Below are 22,430 nucleotides of genomic sequence, written 5' to 3' on the forward strand. Positions count from 1 at the left end.
GGAGTGAAGTGATAATACATACGTATATAGAAAGGGTACACATGTATAAGGAACATAATATTTCAAGATTCAAAGATGAATTGGATAAACTCACTTCTAAGTGTTACTGTAGTTGAAGCGATTATATTTATGTATTTTTATAACGATTTTTTTTAACTTCATATTTTTCTGAATACATTTGAATAGGGAAGCACTTGTAGATAAAATAGTTATGATAATATTTACATACTGTGATGGATAAATAAAACTGAGACCCAGAAGCATCTAATCAAATAACATATGAAAACTAGGCAGGTTCCTATATACATGTTGAGTATAGAAATAAATACAAATATATCTGTATCTCCCAGTGGCGGTTGTCAATAGGTAGTTATAGTTGGGACCTGTTCGGTATTTTTTTAGAAATTAAATAAAATCCAAATTTGTATTGGTAGGGACGCAAAGGCTCTGCGATACCTCTCAATCTCGTGCTGAGTCTTGATTGGCTGCCAACACTTCAACAAGGAAGTGTTGGTGGCCATGTTGGGGCTCTCCTTCAGCCGAGTACCAGAAAAAAGTGTAGAAAAAAAGGGGGCCAGGGCAATTCGGGGCGGATGTGCAGATCCAGCAAAAGATTTAAAAAGCAACAAGCGCAGGCTCCCGCGCTTGTTCAACTGTAGTCCCCGGGTGAGCCAGGTTGTGAGGGCAGGTTAAATTATTAACAGCTTAAATAAAAATGTAATGCGGGGGGCCACTACCTCAATGGGGCTTAAATTCAGTTCAGTGTGCAGGGGCTGTGTGGCCCTCCACCCCTCTATGCAGCCCCGGGGACTGCTACTTCCTCAGGGCTATTATCCAGTTCAATAAAGGGACCACCATCTCCTGGGGCTACAATAAAAAAGTGAAAGGAGTCCATTTCAGACTCCCAAGCCCTGGGGACCACAACCTCCCTGAGGTAAAGGTTGTTGAAGGGGGCCACAGATGGCTCAGGGTACCGCCACACACAAGGGCCGGCTCCTGCCATATACCGGGGTGCCCAACCCCAGGACATAGCTGTTTGCTTTTGCTGCCAGCAAAAGCAAACAAAGTCCACTTTCTGCAAGTGAGAATTGTCAAATTGTTCTCACTTGCAGAAAGCAGAGATTTCATCTGTCTTCTCTGTACGCAAAGATGTGTGTGGGAAAGACAGATGAAAACATTACTTCCACAAGCAGGGAGCTGCTATTAAAAGCAGCTCCCTGCTTGGAGGAGCAGTCCCAGCTCCCACAGGACATGGGGAGCCGGCTAGGATCATGGGGGTCTTTAGGCTCTCTCGCCAGTTACTTCAAAAAGAGGAAACAGTTATCAGTGGCATAATGGCTAAGGTCACAGATCCTCACACTGAAAGTTGAGGGTTCTACTCCAGGTGTGTCTGTGGTCACTTACCTATTTTCATTTATTTTAAAATTTAAAGGTTTAAGGTTTGTACTGAAAGGTGATCTATTTCCTTGTGAATCTTTACAATTCGTCCAGAAATATCTTATTCTAAGTATATCATTCATCAAAGTCTAAAAAACTGTCTCTCCGTTTCCCTCTCTCTCCATTTCTCTTTCTCAATCTTTCTCCCACTCAGAACCCCGTGCACCCACTCGCAGCCCCACTCACACCCTCTCGCCTCCCTTCTCAGACCCACTCACACTCATGCACCTACTCACAGACCCGCTGAAACCTTCATGCACCCCCACACACACTGCCACACTCAAGAAGACACCGATGCACCCACTCTCACACCCAGACACACGCACCCACTCACAAACCCACACAGAACTTGATGCACCCTCTAAGATACTGATGCACCCAGTCACATACACTCACCACCACTCTGACCCCCCAGATACACCCTCTCACACCCAGAGAGTGACAAAGGGCAGTGCGCAGCATGGTGTTGGGTGGTGGGGGGGTTGGCTGCAGGTTCTGGCCTTTGGCCGGGCACGGCAGTGGTTGGATAACGTGTAGTAATGAGAATTACTTTAGTTAGAAAAAACATAGAAATTTACTGAAAAAACAAAGGTTACAAGGAGCTTATAGTTAAGCTTACATTTAAAACGTACAAAACCATAGAAATTCACCTGTTATAGTTACCTTAGGGCACGAGTTATAGTAACTTGAGATAACAAACTATAACTTGCACACTCGCCATGCACTGCTAATTACCCCACAAATTAAGGCACGCGTGACATCTTTATAAAATCACTGATATCAATGTAATATTTGTAGTAAAAAGTTTAACGAAAAAACTGTGCATAGCGGGGGCACAAGTTTTACCCTAGGGCACAAGTTATAGTTACTTGAAATAACTCTAACAGGTGAATTTCTGTGGTTTGGTACGTTTAAAATCGGAGCCTAACTACGACATCCATGTAACAATTGTTCTTAAGTGATGGTGTATGTATGTACAGACCCAGTTGGATAGTGAAACAGAAGTTTATTTGATGAGAGATAGTACCATGGACTTTGTGTGTAAATCCAAGTGGGGGAAGATGCATTGCAGAGGATTCATAGCAATGAAGCTTGATCTTGCTAATTTGTCCACTTGTGCATTCATTTATAATTTAGAGTCCATGGTAATTCCGAGTTTTCTTCCTTTCTTAGATACTGTAGGTGGTGGTCCCAGGCCAGGCGCAAAGTGGGTCATAATTTTTCCAGCTGCCACATGTGTATTTCATTTTTGGAAGCATTCAGTTAGAGATGGCTCGATGTCATCCACTGATCAACTGCTCTGAGGCAACTGAAGATTTTTTGTGTTTCCAGTGTCTTTGGGGTTGTCCAGTTTAAGCAGCATTTGTGTCATCTGCATAGTTGTAGCACGTGTGCTGGAATTCATTGATCATTGTTGATAAGACTTCATGTAGATGTTGAAAAGCATGGGTGAGATGATAGAGCCTTGAGGGACCCCCTTCTTTTGCGAAGTACGGTTTGGATGAGAAAGGGGTGTGTATGGATTACATTTGTTCTGTTTTGAATGTACGATGTGATCCACTTGCGAGCTGTTGCCTCTATTCCGACTTCGTAGAATTTTTGTAACAAAGTGTCATGGTCAACTGTATCGAAGGCAGCGGAGAGGTCCAAGAGAAGTAGTGCTGTGACCCCATTGCAGTCTACTGTGTTTTTCAGGTCCTCCCAGATAGAACAAGGGCAGATTCCGTGCCTCTTCCTGGGCAGAATCCTGTTTGGTAGTCTAAAAGTATGGAGTTATCTTCAATGAATTGTGACATCTGGGCGAATGCTGCTCTTTATATCAATTTGCCCAGGAAAGGTCGATTTGTAATCGGTCTGTAGTTGCTGGGGTCATACATGGCCAGGTTTGTTTTCTTTAGTAATGGGTTTATATATGCCTTTTTAGGTCTTCAGGAGAGAGTCCTATAGTTAAAGAATTATTGATGATTATTCTTACAAGTGTGGCAGCAGAGGTAGCTAAAAGAATGTTCTTGGAGATTTGTAGTGGACAATGGTCAGAAGGGCTGCCGGCTGGTTGGCTTGCTTTGACCAGATCCATAAATTCACTTTGTGATAGTTGTTTGAAGAAATGCAGATTCTGTGTTTCAGTGCATCTCTAACACATCTTGGAGGGGTGTGTTGGTAATGGATTGGTGCTGGTGGTTTTTCTTTGTTTTAAATAGGAGTCCAATGTGTCTGCTTTGGTTGTGTAATGATTTGCCATTTGTCAGTGAATTCTTGAGTAATGTGAAGAGTTCCTTCTGTGCATTTAGGTTTACAAAATTCGGTGAGGATTTAATAAAAATCTGTATTTGCATATTTAGCATTTTGAATTCTGTCTGTACTGTACTTTTTTTTTTTTAGCTTTTGTTTCTTGAAATATATTCTGTTACGATCCTCTAGGTGACATTTTGTCTTGAGTGCTGTTTGTTTTGAGCCAGGTGTGTTGCAGCTTTTTAATTTGTTGTTTTATCTTTAGTTCTTTATTTCTCGAGGCACTTGTCTTCTTTTGTCCTGTTTTGTTATTCTTAGTGGTTTTAGGATATCAAAAGCTTCCTGTAGCCACTCATAAATTTTTCAAATGAAATGTATTGTCTAGATCTGTGTTGGATGTTAGTTGTTTTCTACATATTCAAAACTGAATTTGTTCCACGGTCGATAGGTGGCTGCATTCAAGGTGGTCTTAGATGTGTTGATTTTTGGTGTTTTATGTTTGAAAGCTAGCAAATGGTGGTCTGACCATGTGGCTGGGTTAATCCTTTGAAAGATAACTAGTTCTGGATTTGCAAAAATGACAGCTAGGATGTGTCGAGTGATGTGTATGGGTCTGTGTACGATCTGATGTAGGTTCATTGTGACTAAGTCAGTGATAGTTTTCAACTGGGTCATATTGGGTTTGTCAAGCCAAATGTTTAGGTCACCAAGAATGCATATGTTGGGGTGTAGAGTTATAAGATTTGAAACTGTCTAGAAATGTGTCTGAGAATGTTGCATTGCTAGGTGGTGGTGTGTAAAAGAGAAGGAAGTTACAGGAGGAAGTTGGTGTAGTATTGTATTTGGTGATGAGAGCCTCAGAACCTTGAATGGGAATATTGTCAGCTTTGGTGAGATTTATTGTTTGCTTGAATATAACAACTAGTCCGCCTCCTCTTTTGCCTATACAATTTTGTGTTTTAGTTTGATAGCCTTGAGGAACGACTTCATGCAATACTGGGGCCATGCCCTCTACCAACCATGATTCAGTTAGGAAGAGTAAGTCAGGTTGTGTGTCAGTGAGTAGGTTGTAGATGGGGTGCTTGTTTTTAGAGAATTGTCAAGTATTTATTAGTAGGCAGGTTAGAGATTGTGTTTGGTTGTGGTGCGACTTTGTTTTGTAGAAGAGTAAGCAGTATTTTTTTTTAACATGTAAGCAGGTGTGTCGTTTGTGCTGGTTTTAACTGTATCAGGATAGCAATAGTGTTGTTTTTCTATATTGTATTCTTTATCCAGGAGGCTTAAAAGGTATTTTGGTGAGTCTGCATGTGTAAATGGTGGTTGAGAGTGAGTTAGTGAGCTGTGTTGTTTTTGTATAGTAGCCTTGTTTTGTATAGACATGGAGATGCAAAGTTGTGAAGAGTGGGATGATATTTATTTTGTTTGAATCTGTTTAGGGTGGATGGTGGAGCATGTGGGTCATGTTTTAATGCTCTAAATTGTGCAATGGATGAATGGTGATGAATGAGAGTTGTGGTGTTACTGTATTTGTGGTATATGTTGGTGATGATAGAAAATGTAAGTGTAAAGATGGTTTAGGATATGTATTATTTGTGTAATCAGGAGGGTAGGAGTGGGTGTATGTTTGTAATTTGTGACGGAATGTATTATGAAATTGTGTGTGTGATATTTTGATGTGCTGGTGTTATGTTTTGTTTTTGTAGGGTAGTGAGAGAAGATATTGGCGTAGTGGTTTTCTGAGAAGGATTTGTGATGTAAAGTAGTGTTAGTGAGTGGAAAGGTAAAGGGGGTGGTGATGTTGTTTGGAAAAGTGTGTATGTGATGCATGAAAGGGGATAGGCAAGAGTTATGAGTACTTGTGTTAAATTTGATAGATGAAAGAGGTAATGAGTGGTTAAGGGGAGTGTGAGGATTGTTTGGTTGGGTGGTTTTGGTAAAGAGAAAAATGTGTTGGTAGATAATATGATGGGGGCTAAGTATAGGTTTGGTGACAGAAAGGGTTCCGTTAGGAGCAAGAAGAAATTAGAGTTGGTGTTTTATATGAACAGGGAGTGTGTTCCTGGATGGATTAAAATTATGTGTAATGTGGCTTTGTGTTGTGTTGATGTGTGGATTTGTTAGTGGCATTGGACAGAGTTGTGTTTGTGTGAGAGTGAAGGTGCCATTTTGTGGTAGTTAGGGTATAAGGGTGTAGTATAGGTTTGTTTTGTAGTGGTGGTTGATAAATTGAGCTGTGGATTGGGTTAAATGAGGGGGGTGCATTTGCTGAGTGTGTGTGTAATTCTGTTTGTGGATGAGTTAAGGTGGTGGCTGGTGAATGAAACAAAGGCAGTATTTGTGGCCCTAGGTCTGACTCTACCCAAACATTCCCAAACAGGCACATGTCCTTGACAACTATGCCTTTAGCCTCAGCTGCCAGGTTAAGATGCCTTGAGCCCTATGGTTAAATAGCCCTAGTTCAGATGACCTTTGGCCAATGGGAACCCTAACCTATCAAAACCCTAGCCCTAAGCCTGATGAGCTATGGGTGGCCTGGTCCTTTCTCCCAATCACAACCCGACCCAATCAAAACCCTAGTCCTAAATCCAATATAAACCCTGGCCCTAGAAACCCGTTAGAACCCCAGACCTATTAGTCAATCAGATCTCAAACCTTAACCCCTATCTCCAGGAGAAGTCCTAGTCCTACGAGCTAGTCAGAGCGGAGATGCAACAACTAGTAAGAAAGTTTTATATAAGGACATGTGACCTTAACACAGGCTGGTGGGCAGGGGTGCAAGGGAGCTGCTCCTCAAGTCAGAATCTCCTTGAATACAGACAGGCTCATTATTCACTTTGTGGTTTCTGTTCAACCCTGAAGGTAAGGCCCAAATTTAAAGTTACTAAAAATACTGCTTTTCGCGCATTAAACAAATCAATAAGTGCTACATACACTTTCCAAACACAGTTTGAACCATAAAGCAGATTAAGTTGTCTCTTAACTTAACCATGCTTTGGTTAGGCTCTGAGGCTTTTTACCTTGTAAGAAAGAGTTGAGGGGGGGGGGTAGAATGCCTTCTACAGGCCCTAGCACGGTATAGGAGAAAACTCAGAGAGAATTTAAGCAGTCACAGGTAAAAAAAACAGCAGTTTTAAAAGTACAAATTGCACAGGAACCAAGAGGTAAATTTCAACAGTCACCAGTGAAGATAAAGTCTGTGTTCTTACCACTTTCTTTGTCATTCGCTCACTGGGCTATTCGAGGCACAGAGAAGCTGAGACTGCAAAATGGAGATGGCTAGCTTGGGGTTCCCTCCACAAACTTTAAGGGCCTGTGCAGGTGAGAGAGGAGGGGGGGTTAGAGGGCCAATCAGTGAAGCACAGTCTGGTGGGCAGGGAGCTGCTCAAGTTACAATCTCCTTGGATACAGACATGCTCAATCCACACTTTTTAGTTCCTTTTCAAATCTGCGAGCAAGGCCCAAATCTAAGTCTCAGATAAGCAGTATTCTTAGCGGATTTAAAGAGATCATGTTTTCTAGCCAAAGACAAGTGCTACATACACTTTCCAAACACAGTTTAAACCATAAAGCAGATTAAGCAGCCTCTTAAACATGCTCTAGTTAGGCTCTCACGTGAGGTTTAGTTTGTTTCTTACAAAGTAAAAGGCAATGTGCATGGGTGGACTGCCTACTACAGGCCTTAGCACAGTATAGGTGAAAACTAGGAGAGAAATTTAAGCAATCCTGGGTTTAAAAAAAAAACAGCAGTTTTAAAAGTGCACACTGCACAGATACCAAGAGGTACATTTAAAGAATAATACCTAGATGAAAAAAGCAGTTTTAAAGTTTAAATAATGTACCATCCCTCCATTCTTTTACTCGGAACTGAATGTCTAAAAGTAGTCTTCTTTTAGAGGGTTAAGACAAGTGATCAAATGGCAGTCAAGAAATTACAGAATGTCACAGCTAGTGATTCGGGGTCTAGTCATGAGCGTTGGAAAATAGACTTTGACCTGCTTTTAACAATGCTCTTTGATGTCCTTTCCTTCATCTTGTGTCCACATAATACGATCACTAAAATTGAAGCTCAGAATGTTGTTTGGCAGCCAGTGCATTATATTACAAAAAGCCTGACCAAGTTTTCACATTGAAACCAAGATTAATGAAAGACATTTCAGTGGTCTTCTCCATCTTTATCCTTCTTTCAGATGTTTTGCTTAAACCAATGGGGTTTAAATCTACCTTCTTTAATAGTCAAGCTGTTGTGTCAGTGATGCCTTGTGACTTGGATCTTCTTTCTTATACCCTTCTCTTTGCACATATTATCGACCAGGGGAATTCACCATGCAACAAGAACCAGGAGAGTTAGCAAACTGCAATGGCGTTCATCAATGGACTGTTGCAATCTTTGATTCTGATAGGGTTGCGCATTGCACATTTCTTTTCTTTATACTTAAGGTAATAAGAGCTTCATATACATGAAGACTTTTTTCTTTCAGAAATCAGGATATCTGTTTTTATTCATGATATCATGTCTCCAAATATTGACAACTGTTGGCAGATAACTTCCACTATGGGTTTTCTGAGCTTTCCAAATTAGAGCTTGTGTTCCAGAGACCGTTTGGGCTGTTTTTACCAGAGCAAAATCAGTATTAGTGGCATCCATGTGGTGCCACTCATCATGCATCTTTGCTTGTATTACTTACTGAATTATTTGTTTTCAGATGTGAGGATTTCTTTGACTAAGAATTGTTGAATAACTTTTCACCAAGGTTCAGTCCCTGAAATGTGTCCCAAAGAGATAATAGTATGATAAAACTGAATTAAAAATTGACATACATGGAGGTCCAGGTTCTTAGTCTCTATTCTTCCTCCTTAATACCTACTCAGCTAACTCCACTGACAAATGTTTGATCTCCTTCTGACTTAAGGCTGTGAGTTTAAATGTCAGGTTATGTAGGAGGACTGGGCCCTGGCATTTGAGTGGTCATGCATGAGGGGCAAGCCACCATGTTAAAAAAAAAAAGAAAATAGAATCTTTTAGAATAGTATTGTTCTGAAATCGGAGTATCAAACCAGATTATGAAAGAATGAGTGTAGGAAGTAAGAAACCCGAGTCTTCGTTTCATTTTCACAAAAAGTCATTTTTCTGGATTTTTCTAGCATTGCAGAATTCAGTTTTCTAGCCCCCGGGCATTAAGGACTTAGTCAGTGTGCCAACCAGAATCAGAAAATAAGTTGGATTGCAAACAATACACAACTCACTGCGCAATGTTTGAACAAGATGAGTTTCAGGTAACAGTCAGTCCCAAAAGGCTTGATAGGGGCAGTTAGTGGAACATTAGACCCTCTTTCATGAATGAATAATACACGTAAGGATCACTAGACAACAAAATATACATTTTGAAATATTGATTTTCAAATTAAATCCTAATCTAATGCACATGGTGTGAATTGTAACCAAAAAGAAAATAAACATTAATGCAGCAAGAAAGTTCACAAAAAGCACAAACAGATAATATTCAAACATTATTACTTTGTACTCTGTAGCACTAACACCCTCATAAGCTTCACCTAATCTTGGCTTTTAAAGATGGTTCATACCTGCAGACATGTGTTTAAAACAATCAGTGCAATAAAATATCAATTCTGATATTTTTGGCTCACAATGTATGTGGCATGAACACAGACAGACCGCAAAGGCTGATTGCCTCGCAGCAGCCTTTAGTTAAGTTGGGTGTGTAATTGTGCCTCTTTCCATTGTTGCCTGGGTGGAAAGCCCTCTCTAACATTTAGATTCCTGTACACAGGTTTTTCAAGAGTATTCAGAAGCTTGTTGAAGACTTTCAGGATAAACAAATAGTGCTGTGCTTGCAATGTCCATTCATCTAGTTTCACTCTATCAGACATTGTTCTTTTTGATAAGTCAGCAAAATGAGATACGCAATTATCCAACTTTGTAGAACCTCTGGGATTTCACAATAATGGAAACAAATGGGCCTCAATGACTAAACACCAGATATATTCTTGTGAGCTTGATTTTCTTATTTGCAGAAAACAACAATTTGAAAACAGTATGCCCTTAATTTAGTCATAAGTATTCACTGTTGATTAATTTGATTATGACATGTTGTTCACAGAAGGAGAATATTTACAACACTAGACCCCCTTCCGCCCAGCATTTTTGTGAGTTTAGGGTTAAATTTTTTCATATTCTTTTAGTGTTAGTCCTTTACGTTTTCACTGTGTAATTATCAGTATCCTAGACACTGATTCAGTGAATCCTTTCTTTCCTTCTACATGTCCAACACCATCTTGGTCCTATGCCTTAGGAGAGTAATAGAGTAACTTAAGAGAGATCGCTGAGTAACTGTGTAGAAAATGCAGGCTGAATAAGACAACACTGTTCAGCTTGTATGTAGGATGAAATAGGCACCATCATCCTGGAAGCAGAGCTATCTCGGAAGGGCTTTTCAACCTTTCTCCTCTCTTTTACCTTCAGATCTTCCAATACAATTTGCTATGAAATCTAATGCCTCACATTGTATGAGGGTCCGTTCTCACATCTTTTAGCCTTTGATGAAATTCACATTTATTGACAGAATGTGAAGATTGTATGCACACCACACATATCTGGTGTGTCTCCGTGGCAGCCTTTTTGCTTCCACAAGAAGGGCACTTCATAAATAAGGAAGGCATTCTGAATAAAAGCCTTTTGTAAAAGCAAGAAAGATTTTTACTCATCTGCTAAATGTTAAAAATGTAGAGTGAAATACAAGTAGGCTGAATTCTGTCAAGAATTTTTCAGAAAAGACAGGCGTAAACACCCAGAGTGTTCTTGGATCCCACAAACTGGAACCTCAACAACAACAAAAAATGACTCTGTGAGACAACAGCCTATCATGCTGCACTTTTCCTCTTTAGAGCAAGTAGACATCCGTTTGTGGAATGAATGAAGAGAGTATTAAAGAATATTAATCAACTGCCTAGAGGTGAGGAGGTCACTGCAATGAAAAACTTGGACTAATCGTGCTGTAACCATATGTTCGATTGCCTGTGCAGTGTAGATACACATGCTTTGCATGAGTCCGCCATCTAGTTTTGGGCTCGGAGTGTTATAAGTTGTTTTTTCTTCAAGAAGGATTTCAAGTCATGGGATCAAGTGACTCCTCCTCTCTGTAATACTGCGCATGGGCATAGAGTCCTTTGTTGGATTGTTTTCTTTCTGCCTTCTGGTTGGGACGTGTTCTCTCTCGCTCCAGGACATCTCGGTTCAGTATCTTCTGATCTTTCCTCTAACTTTCTAAAACATCAGTATAGTTTTGATTGCGTTTTCCACTCTTATAGTCGATCAGATTGCAGTCGCCGGGGTAGATTACAAACCCTTAGGATTGACCTCGCCCTTTCAGGGCCTACTTCAACACGTTGTAGTCAAACAATGTTAGGCTGATGGAACGGACTCCATTTCGGTTCTGTCCTCGTTGTCAGACCCAGTTTCCCTACACCGGTCAGCATTTGGTGTGCAATCTCTGCCTGTTTCCGGAACACAGAAGAAAACTACGATGCTTGTAGATCGTTTCGATCCAAAAAGACTCTTCGGGACCGAAGGGCGCATCGAACAGAGATGGCGTCCAAGTCTTCTGAACACTCTCAAGACATCTTTGGAGATGATCACGCGCAGGAAGAAGTAGGACAGCGTGTACCCGTCCCCATTGCAGATTCAGACTCAGATCGAGATTCTGAAGTTGACAGCAAAGCCATCCCACCAGCACAGTACGTTCGTACACCAGCCCTTTCACACTAAACAAAGACTATTAAAAAGACCCCTGCATCGGTCCTCCACTGCCTTCGGGCCCTGGTCGGACCCAAAAATTACTTTCGGATGATCAACCTTTGGGTTTGCCACCGAAACATTCGGCATATAACAAACAGCCTGCTACTTCTGTTTCAGTACGGAGTCGAAAATCAAATTTCTTCACCCTGGAGCTGAAAAAATGAACAGCACTTCCGAGCCATCATTTTTGGTCCGAGCCAAGCATTCCGTATTCAAACCTTCAAAATCAAAAGCTGTCAGTAGTAAACACTCTCCAGCTACTGAGGAGTCATCGGAGATGCAACCTATTTTAGAGGTTATGGACCCTAAACAGCAAAACATCCATATATTCAAGGAAACAGGAAGGATCATAGCCTCTCCTCCACCAACGATATAATGAAAACTGATATTTCAAGAGACTTCAGATGCTGGGCCTCCACCTTTCAAAGTCCCTAAACAAAAGGAGAAACAAAAGACGGTGCAACAACCTCAGCCTTCACCACCACATTCTCCTTCCCTTCCTTCCACCCCACCACCACCCTCACCAACGCATTCAACACAGTTCTCTCCACAGGCCTCATCTACATCACCACATAGGGATAATTTAACAGATCCTCAAGGAGAGCTAGACCCATGGGATATGTATGACACAGATCCCATTCTCCCTAACGACCCAGATTTATAGCCAGCAAGGCCATCTCCCTCTGAAGATACCACTGCTTATAATCAGGTTATAGCTAGGGCAGCTGCATATCATAACGTGCAGTTACATACAGATCCTATTGAGGATGATTTTTTTGTTTAATACCTTAACATCTACTCACAAAGAGTACCAATGTCTCCCTACACTTCCAGGTATGCTTAGACATATTGAAGACCTTTTTAAAGAGCCTGTAAAAGCAAGAATCATATATATATATCTATATATATATATCTGCACCCTCTGGTCCAGTTTTTATTAGGGCTCAATTACCGCCTGATTGTATAGTAGTAAGTGCAGCAGGAGAACTAGCTAATAAGCCAGTCTACAGGAGATGCCCCTCCGCCAGACAAAAAGTAAAAAAAAATTATGCAGCAGGTAGAAGAGTTGCTACTCGTGCTGCCAACCACTGGAGGATTGCAAATTCACAAGCACTCCAAGCAAGGTATGATAGGGCTCATCCCCCGGAACATAAAAAAAAAAGGGGGCAACAAATTGTGGCAGAAGGACAGGCTACTTCTAATAATGCAATTAGATGCACTACTGATGCAGCTGATACAGCTGCAAGGGGAGCCAACACCAGCATAATAATTAGAAATGTTCATGGCTAAGGGCTTCAGGATTTAAGCCAGAAATACAGCAAGCCGTATCAAACATGCTCTTCGAGAAACCTCTATTTGGGTCAGAATTTGATTCCACAATAGATAAACTTAAAAAGGACTCAGAAACAGCTGTAGCTACGGCTGCATTATACACACACCACACCCATTAAAGGCAATGTTCGTAGGCCACAATTTAGAGGTGTTTTCAAATTCAACCACAGAACCATCCACCTAACAGAAACCAGGGTCACACTTCTATAACAGAGGTTCATTCAGAGGCACCTAGAAAGAATCTAGTTCTAGAGGAAGAGGTAAATTAACTGCTCCCAGAGTTTCCCCTACTTCAGCAAAACAGTGACTTCTTGCGAATCCCCACAGAGCATACATCTCCAGTGAGAGGAAGACTGGCACATGTTTACCCACAATGGTACAACATCAGCACATATCAATGGGTTCTTTCAATTATCCAACATGGCTATTGCCTAGCACTCATCTCTATTCTACCAAACATTGCCCCTCATTTACACAGGCTTATTCAGAAACATCTCACTTTATTAAAACAAGAGGTACACTCACTACTACTCAAAGGAGCCATTGAGATAGTGCCTATATCCCAACAAGGATCCGGAGTATATTCACTATACTTCCTCATACCAAAGAAAGATGGTACTCTAAGACCAATTTCAGATCTCAGACCCCTCAATCTATACATCCTTTCAGAACACTTTCATATGGTCACTCTACAAGACATCATTCCCCTACTAAAAACACAAGATTACATGACAGCATTAGACCTCAAGGATGCTTACTTTCACATTCCAATACATCCAGCACACTGAAACTATCTAAGATTCGTCATAGCAGCAAAAGCACTACCAATTCAAAGTGCTACAATTCGGGGTACCGGCAGCACCGAGGGTGTTCACATAATGATTAGCAGTCGTTGCAGCATTCTTCAGAAGACACCACATACATGTCTTCCCATATCTAGACGGCTGGCTCATAAAAGCCAGTACAATTCAAAGTTGTCAATATCATACTCAATATACCATGGACATCCTACACAATCTAGTGTTCACAGTCAACTATCACAAATCTCACCTGCAACCATCACAGATGCAACCGTATCTGGGAGCGATTCTAAACTCTCAATCAGGATTTCCATAACCAAACCCAGAAAGGAGCCAAGCTTTTCACAATCTTACAGCTCAACTACAATACAATCACACTTGTACAGTAAAACTAGTGGTGAAACTATTGGGAATGATGGCTTCATGCATATCCATAGTCCCCAATGCAAGACTCCACATGGGACAGCTACAGCAGTGTCTTTCTCAACAAAGGTCTCAGGCACAGGTTCAATGTCAGGATCCAGTGTTGTTGGACCACCAGACTCGCCTCCCTCTTCAATGGTAGAATTACACCAACCTATCAAACAGGTAGCCCTTTCAGGACCCTGTGTCTCAGATCACACTCACAACTATCTCACTATACAGAGGGAATGGGACTCAATTCAACAGACTTATCACTTAAACTACTTGGAATTACTAGTTGTATTCCTAGCACTCAAAGCTTTTCAAGACACAAATCACACACAACGTAGTGTTAATACGGACAGACAATATGATCGCAAAGTATTATCAGCAAAAACAAGGGGTGGGGACACTCCTCTCAATTGTCCCTTTTAGCACAGACAATTTGAAACTGGCCAATTCACAATCACATTCAGTTACTGGCAAATTATATTCCAGGGATACACAATCAACTAGCAAACCTCTTAAGCAGGACGCAGCAACAAGTCCACAAATGGGAAATTCACCCACAAGTGATTCAACAATACTTTCAAATGTGGGGGACACCAGACATAGTCCTTTTCGCCACAAAAGAAAATGCAAAATGCCTAAGCTTCGCATCCAGGTACCCACACCCTCAATCCAAGGGCAATGAACTGGTCATAGGATTCATCCCAAGACTCTGTTTACCCACCACATTGATCTATCACAATAATCTAAAAATTGACTTTTTATTATGAACAAATCTTAGCCTTGAAAAAGCCCCAGGTGAACCTACCACAAAGGGGCAAAACACGTGTTGGCTGTTTTCTTCCATATCTTCAAGATCTCTATACTGAACATGATCTTCACAGATCCTTAAGTTAAACTGCTATCTATAAATGCATTCAAATTGAATGCAAGGATTTGATGTATCATTATTGACTTCAAACTGAGGCACTTCTACAACATTGATACCTTATAAGAGAGGGCGTTATCTACATTTTTGGAGTTCTATTTCTGACCTGGGACAAACTGGTCCATACCCCTATTGATAACCCACCTATTGGCTGAGAACTGGGCACTTACGAGGACGGGAGAAATGGACCTTTTCAACTTTGATATTTGAATTGGTCAGGGATATTTGCTTATACTTTTCCACCTCTCCCACTAATTCTGTCTCTGATTAAAAAAAAAAAAATTTAAAAAAAGAGGATTAAACAAACTTCACTCACTATGATACTCATAGCTCCCACATGGGCACGTCAACATTGGTACACATTACTATTGGACCTGTTGTAGTACCACATCACAAGCTGCCAAACAGACCAGATTTGTTAACTCAAAGGAAAGGATAAATCAGACATAAAAATCCCAGCACACTCAACCTGGCGATTTGGCTCCTGAAGTCATAGAGTTTGGCTACTTACAACTTCCATCTGAATGTATGGATATTCTAAAAGAAGCACGCAAACCCACAACTAGACGTTTTGTCTACTATTGTCAACCCAAATATATTGATCCACTTAAAGCTTCAGTACAAGATATTGTTTGCTTTTTGCTACACTTCCAAAAAGCAAACCTGGCTTATTCATCTATTAGGATTCATTTGGCAGCTATAGCTACCTACCTTCAAAACAGACAAAATAGTTCCCTGTTCAGGATTCCTGTTATAAAAGCATTTATGGGATGTCTTAAAAGGGTTATTCCACCAACTGTTCCTCCAGCCTATGTATGGAATCTTAATATTGTACTTACAAGACTTATAGGGCCACCATTTGAACCCATGCATTTTTGTACTCTACAATTTCTATCATGGAAAGTTGTTTTTTTTAAGTAGCAATAACTTCTTTAAGAAGGGTTAGTGAGATTCAAGCGTTCACTTTACAAGAACCTTTCTTTCAAATTCATAAAGGCAAAGTGGTTCTTTAAACAAATCCAAAGTTCCTACCAAAGATGGCTTCACCTTTTCATATTAATCAGTTAGTGGAATTTCCAATTTTCCTTCCACAGCCAGATTCAGTTGCTGAAAGAGCTCTTCACACCCTTGATGTTAGAAGAGCTCTCATGTACTGTGTAGACAGAATAAAAGATTTCAGAAAATCCAAACAACTCCTTGTGACATTTTCAAAACTTCACAAAGGTAATCCTATTTCCAAAAAATTGATTAGCTAGATGGACAGTTAAGTGTATTCAAACTTGCTTTCTTAAAGCTAAAAGACAGTTACCAATAACTCGTAAAGCACATTCCACTAGGAAAAAGGGAGCTTCAATTGCATTCTTTGGAAATATACCAATAACAGACATATGTAAAGCTGCCACATTGTCTACACCACATATATTTACTAAACACTAGATTTAGTGTAGATGTGTTATCTCGTTAACATGCAAATGTTGGACAAGCAGTACTTAGAAAAACTATTTCAAACTTCTCCAACTCCTGAAGGCTGACCACCACTTTTTTTGGGAGGGGACTGCTTTACCATCTATGCAAAGCATGTGTATCTACAGCTACACATGCCAGTGAACGGAAAATGTTACTAACCCAGTAGACATCTGTTCGTGGCATGTAGTGCTGTAGATTCACATGCGCCCTCCCTCCTCCCCGGGAGCCTGTGGCCATTGTAGTATAAGCTATTGTAAATATGTATATACACTGCGTGGACATATCATTTTATTTTATATATATACATATATATTTATACACTCTTTACTTCACCCTCCTGCGTGAAAACAATCTAACAAAGGACTCAATGCCCATGCACAGTATTACCGAGAAGGAGTCACCAAATCCCATGACTCGAAAACCTTCTTCAAAGGAAAACAACTTGTAACACTCCGAGCCCAACACTATATGGCGGATGTATGCAAAGCTTGTGAATCTACACCACTACATGCCACAAACAGATGTCTACTGGGTAAGTCACATTTTCCTTTTCAGACTTAATTATGCTTACTAAATGTGTTAAGGCACATAAAGCGGTCCACTGTATAGTGACTGATTGCCCATGTAGGGCTTGGCCTTTTCTGTAGTGTCATCCTCATACTTTTTGCCTTCTCCCTCCTGTTTTCTAAACCCATTTTTAGGGGTTTTTTAGTACGTTGCGCACTTTACCAAAGCAAACCAGTCCTAAAGTGCTTGTGCTCTCCTCTGTAATCATAGTGAAATGGCTTTACTCCCATTGGAACATGTAACTTACTTGGAAGTCCCTTGTAAATTAGTGCTACATGTACCAAGGGCCTGTAAATGAAATGCTACTAGTGGGCCTGTAGCACTGATGGTGCCACCTACTTAAGTCTCCTTTTAAACATCTCAGGCATGCCATTGCAACCTTTGGGTGCAGTTTTAAACTGCCATTTTGTCCTGGCAAAATAAACCTTTTGCCAGACCTAAACCTTGCTTTTTAATACATATGTCACCCCTAGTTAGGCAGACCGCAAGTCTGAAGCAGTTCAGGAAATAATTTAAGACCCGGCTCTTTGATTGAGCAGTATGCCCCAAAACAGCACCTTTAGACCGTACGGGTGATTAGCCGCACTTTAGAAGTCAGATTGTTTGATTGGGCATGTACTTTTATCTTTTACATGAACTGGTAGTGAAAAGCTCTGCACTTAGTTTTTCATCGAAAGCCTTCCTCTCCTGTAGGATAACATTTGGTTGCCTTATCACATTTGAGAGGTGCTTACTAATGATTGAGATTAGGACATTTATGTTTAGTGTCTAAGACATTGTTATTATAAATCTTCTTTAATGGTGAAGTCTGATTTTAAGTTACAACTTTATAAATGCTACTTTTATAAAGTTGCCATTTTCCTTCCCCAAATATTTGGTACCTGCAGACTGTTCTTGGGTCACATGACTGGGTGTAGTTTGTAGTGGACATGGTTTATTCCTTCCAGACAATAGAGGAATTAGGGGTGCCAAGTTGGGCCCTCAACTGGCGGGATTGGGGGCGGATGTGGACACAGATGCTTTTTTTCTGGTCCAGGGAGGACCTGCCCTGGCAGTTCGGACTGGACTGTTCCCTTGGGGAACAGGGTCAAGACTAATTTGCATATGGCTAGGTCCAAACTGGAATGGCATGGCAAGCAAAACAATGATGGATTAAATCCAGATCTGTGACTGGGGGTGAATGTTTGATTTGCTCTGCATTCCATCCGTCATCTGTTGTTTTTACTTCAAAGTGGGCACCAGATATAAATATTGGAACCTCAGATCAAACTCTTCAGTATACCTCTGCTGCCCTCCTACTCTGCTTGCTGCAAAGGATGACTGGACCTGCACCCTTCATCCGTGGTTGATGTGACACCAAAGTTCAGCTGACTGACCTCCTGTTTTGAGTTAAAGGGACATAAGCTCTAGAGCCTCCCTGCAACTGTCCAGCGAACCTGCTGCTTGGTCGTGAAACTGGGCCTTAAGCTGGCCCTGCCTGAGCCCTACTGGCCACTGTTCGAGGTTGTTCCTGACCCCTAAAAGGTGGCCCACAGGCCCTGGACCCTTGCTGTGGCATCAGCTGAGTTCCTCGCTAGAGAAAAGGAGAAACCCTGAAGTTTTGAGCTCTTTGCAAATGGCACAGTTGTCACCAAGATGTTCCCACCTGCCAACGTAAGCTCTGGTGAACCAGGCTCTTTGCGTCATGACTGCCAGTGACACCTGGCAACCCAAGATCTGCACTTGGCACTAAAATGTTGATAGCTCAGGGTGACCACCTTGCGAAGCTTAAGCAATCACCACCCGTGACTCGACAGAATCTTCGAGCTATAGTGACACCTGCCTGCAGCGCCCGGCCTGCTCTTCGTGCTACATTGTCGACCATCTGCAATGCTCTCTCTTCTTCTTGTGGCCCCTTTCATCTCGAACAGAACTTTTCACAGTGGGCTTTGAAGATAACTTTTTCAACTGTAGTAACCTTGTCTGGTATCCAGCCCTAATGCCATCGCTGTTGGCCTGAACTTGTGATTTTCACCCAGTTTTGCACGACCAGATACACACGAGAGGCACATTGTGCTATTAGGTGCTTTACTTGCTTGAAATCTTTGAAATTACATATCTCTGCTGCTCCTGTTCGGATTTTTCTTGTTTTGCTCTCAATTTAATACATTTTTCTGCAGTTGAGTTTTCAATTTGTTCCTGTTTAAAGTGCTGCACAAATATTTTACACATTTCCTCTTACGTTAAGCCTGGCAGCTTTTGTGCCAAGCTACCACATAGTTAAGCACAGGTTAACTTGGGGTTTACTTGTGTTTTACCCTGACAAAGATTATGGCTGCTGCTTAAGTAGGGGTTCTCCCCCCAACCAGTAATCCAATTTCCAACAGCTCACATGTGAGGCTAGGTTTTCATCATAAGTAACAACCTTCCAGTTCAACAGAGCTGCAGTAGCGCTTATTTGCAGGTTATGAGTCTAAACAGTGACACATGACTCCAGGAGTATAGATTGGGAGAGCTAGAAGAAACCTGAGTGATCTGTGCTTGAAATCCTAGTACTCACTGAGCATGTAAAAAGTAATATGTAGGCTGATGTACTTCTAAACAAGATGATGACCTGGTGCCGGCAAATACTGTACATTCGGGTCCAGTGTTTGCACCTGCATTTTTAGTTGTCACTGTCACTTCCACATTCACACAGTTTGTGATACAATAATGTTGAAACTTGTGATTTTGTAAAGCATACGTATTTCTTTTTACAGTAATGAAGACTGGAATCAAATGCAGTCTCAAGAAGAAGCAATAACAGAGGAGGATCTTGAACTCATTAAAGAGCGAGAAAGTGCAATACAGAAGTTGGAGGTATGGCTATGTCTCTTTAATCTAAAAATACATAAACAAAATTCCCCATAAACACAGTGGATGTTGGGAAATTTTGCAGTTGTTATCAAAACGACGTCGTAGAATTCCGAAGAATGATGTGGCCTACAGTAGAGATAGCTTAATATCTCAGATGATTTAGATTCCATTCCTAATTTTGTATAAAGCACTGTAAATATTACCATTTGTAACACATAATTTCTACTATGAATTTCTATATTGTTTTCAGTCTGTTATATGTATCATTATTAACCTTTTCGACAAATGCCTGCTCCTTACCGTGCTTCATTCAGATTTGTAGAAAATATCCAAGCTGCAGGGTGAGCCAACAGATTATAGCTTGCTTGACAAGTGTTTTGAGAGCCAGGATTCCCTCCATTTACATGCGGATTTGCTCCCAGCACTTTTGCAGCTTGAGTTGTTTCTAGCAGGATTTTCCTTGGCCATGGACCCCTCCCTTCTCCTTGTTTTTAAGCTTTTGCCTCTGATGACCAATTTCCAGAAACCGTGTGTGTGTCAAGGTAGGTAGGCAGTAAGGTCGCTAAATCACACCTACCTTTGTTGAAAGGGCTGGCCTGATAATGCTTTCCCCTTTTAAGTCAACAACACTTGGGAAATTTGAATTCTACACATTGGGCTATCCAGAGGTTTGTAATGAGCAGTGAATTACCCATATATCATGGGATCCTTATTCATCCTTTTGCCATTTTATGCTAGGGATCAGTGTGTGAGTGGTACGAGGCCTTGTTGGCTGACCAATTAGCTTAGCCAGAACAGAGGAGGAGATTTTCCTGTGTACAAGCTCACTCTTTGTATAGGAACAATCAGTTTTCCAATGACAATATATCACACTCCAGATAATCATTGGTGGAGCATATCCTGAAGTGTTGGCGCCATTCTCTCCTGTGAGATGACTTTGGGTCTGCTAGTGCAAGACACCCTGGGATGGTTAGGTCCTTTTTGTGTAGAGGCCCCTTGAAATTGATCAGGCAAACCAGATTCCAGCAAATTATGTGTTCTGTAATTCTGTGTTGCAAACTCCTATAAATTTACTGAAAATTATATTCCCATGATAGACTTGCCTGCTTTGGGAATTACTATTGACCTTGTATCTCAAAAAAACATTCTCTCCATTAAAATGTGTGGTGTCCCATTATAGCCTATGAATCCTTTGTGATCTTATGGACCCATGTTCCCTAACTGGCCACCTCCTGGTTATCACCAGTAAAGCCTGGTCTTAGTCAGTCAACAGTGGCCATCATCTGCATCTTCACTATTTGCTTGGGCACCCAAAGGACTTGTTCAAAGCTTGTATCTAACAAATATGTTACAGTGCTCTAGATCTGGCTCCACCAGTGGCTGTTCCATCTTGACTGATGCATGTATCAGTAAAGGTGCTGGTGATTTTATGCTCCCATACTGGTGGTGCTCACACCTGGGTCTTGAGTCCCACTTCCACATGATTCGGGAGGAAAGGGGGCTTGTTATTGTGTATGCGCAATAAGAAGGCTTTCTGGACTGCAACTTGGGCCTGGTGCTGGTCAGATTTAAAACAGATGCAATACTGGTACTAGTTCTCCCTCTCGCTTCTGGGTAGGGCATACATGTATAATAAGATAGTGCTCCTCAAAATGAATCTATGTCCTACAAACCACTCTCTACTGGTGGTTCCAGACAACTTGTTCAAGAAAGCCAGTGAGACGCTCTGTACTATTATGGTACAAGGGTACCCCCAGAATAGCGTTCACCAGATTCTACAGGGGCGTGAATGATGGTGGAATTGTGCTGACAGACATGTTCAGGTACTACTCATCATCAGAGTTGTTGGTAGTGAATGAGTGGCCTTTTTGCTTCTTTAGGAACTCTCCCTTAGGATGGACAGACACTCGGAGGTGTACTTGGGTACCTGGAGGTGATATAAGAAAAAGGGAAGGTAACACAAATGTCCAAACATATGGGTATCCTGGTTCAGATCTAGGGGGATACTATGAAACCACTGGTTTGGGGAAAATTATTAATGAGCTACACCCTATTAAGGATAGAGCGTAAACTACCAGAATTGAAATATTTGTCTGGTTTCTGTGAGAGCAATTTTGATTGGCTTCGCAACTCTGGTAGTTGATTCTCAGGGCCATAAAATCACAAAACCAGGAGGAATCTGCACTAGTAGACTCAGAAGTCTTCAGATTTATGGGGATGTTCAGGTCTCTGAGGGCTCACCCCTTAGTAAATAGGCTATTAAAGGCACTGTCAGAAAGGGCCATTTAGATAATTTTGCGAACATTACTCAAAAACGTGGCCACATTAGACAGGCTATTAGGTAAATGATCCCTAGACTTGAGTGTTCAGATGCCACTGACTGGGAGGAGGCCAGTTAACATCAAGGAGAGGTAGCCACAATGGCTGGGTTTCATTTAGTGCAACTGAACATCCTGAACTACTACATTAAATCACAACTGCATACCTTTCAGAGACTGAACAATGATCACTGCCCTCTGGCTGTGGACAAGTGGGGGCATTTTATCATGTACTTTGCCAGTGTCCAAAATTAGATCCATCCTGAGAAGGCATGGCTAATCAACATGTT

At 41.2% G+C, this 22,430-nt stretch overlaps 1 protein-coding gene across 2 annotated transcripts in view; it reads left to right on the forward strand.

The window, feature by feature from the left end:
- STX12 (syntaxin 12) overlaps nucleotides 1-22,430 on the forward strand; it is a 177,938-nt gene that overhangs the window by 116,243 nt on the left and 39,265 nt on the right. For both annotated transcript variants that reach the window (XM_069225102.1, XM_069225103.1), the window contains exon 6: nucleotides 19,726-19,825. In XM_069225102.1, the coding sequence (XP_069081203.1) occupies nucleotides 19,726-19,825 (100 nt within the window). The remainder of the gene's footprint in view (nucleotides 1-19,725; nucleotides 19,826-22,430) is intronic.

This window comes from Pleurodeles waltl, chromosome 3_1, assembly GCF_031143425.1.
Source record: "Pleurodeles waltl isolate 20211129_DDA chromosome 3_1, aPleWal1.hap1.20221129, whole genome shotgun sequence".
In the NCBI taxonomy this organism is placed as follows: domain Eukaryota; kingdom Metazoa; phylum Chordata; class Amphibia; order Caudata; family Salamandridae; genus Pleurodeles; species Pleurodeles waltl.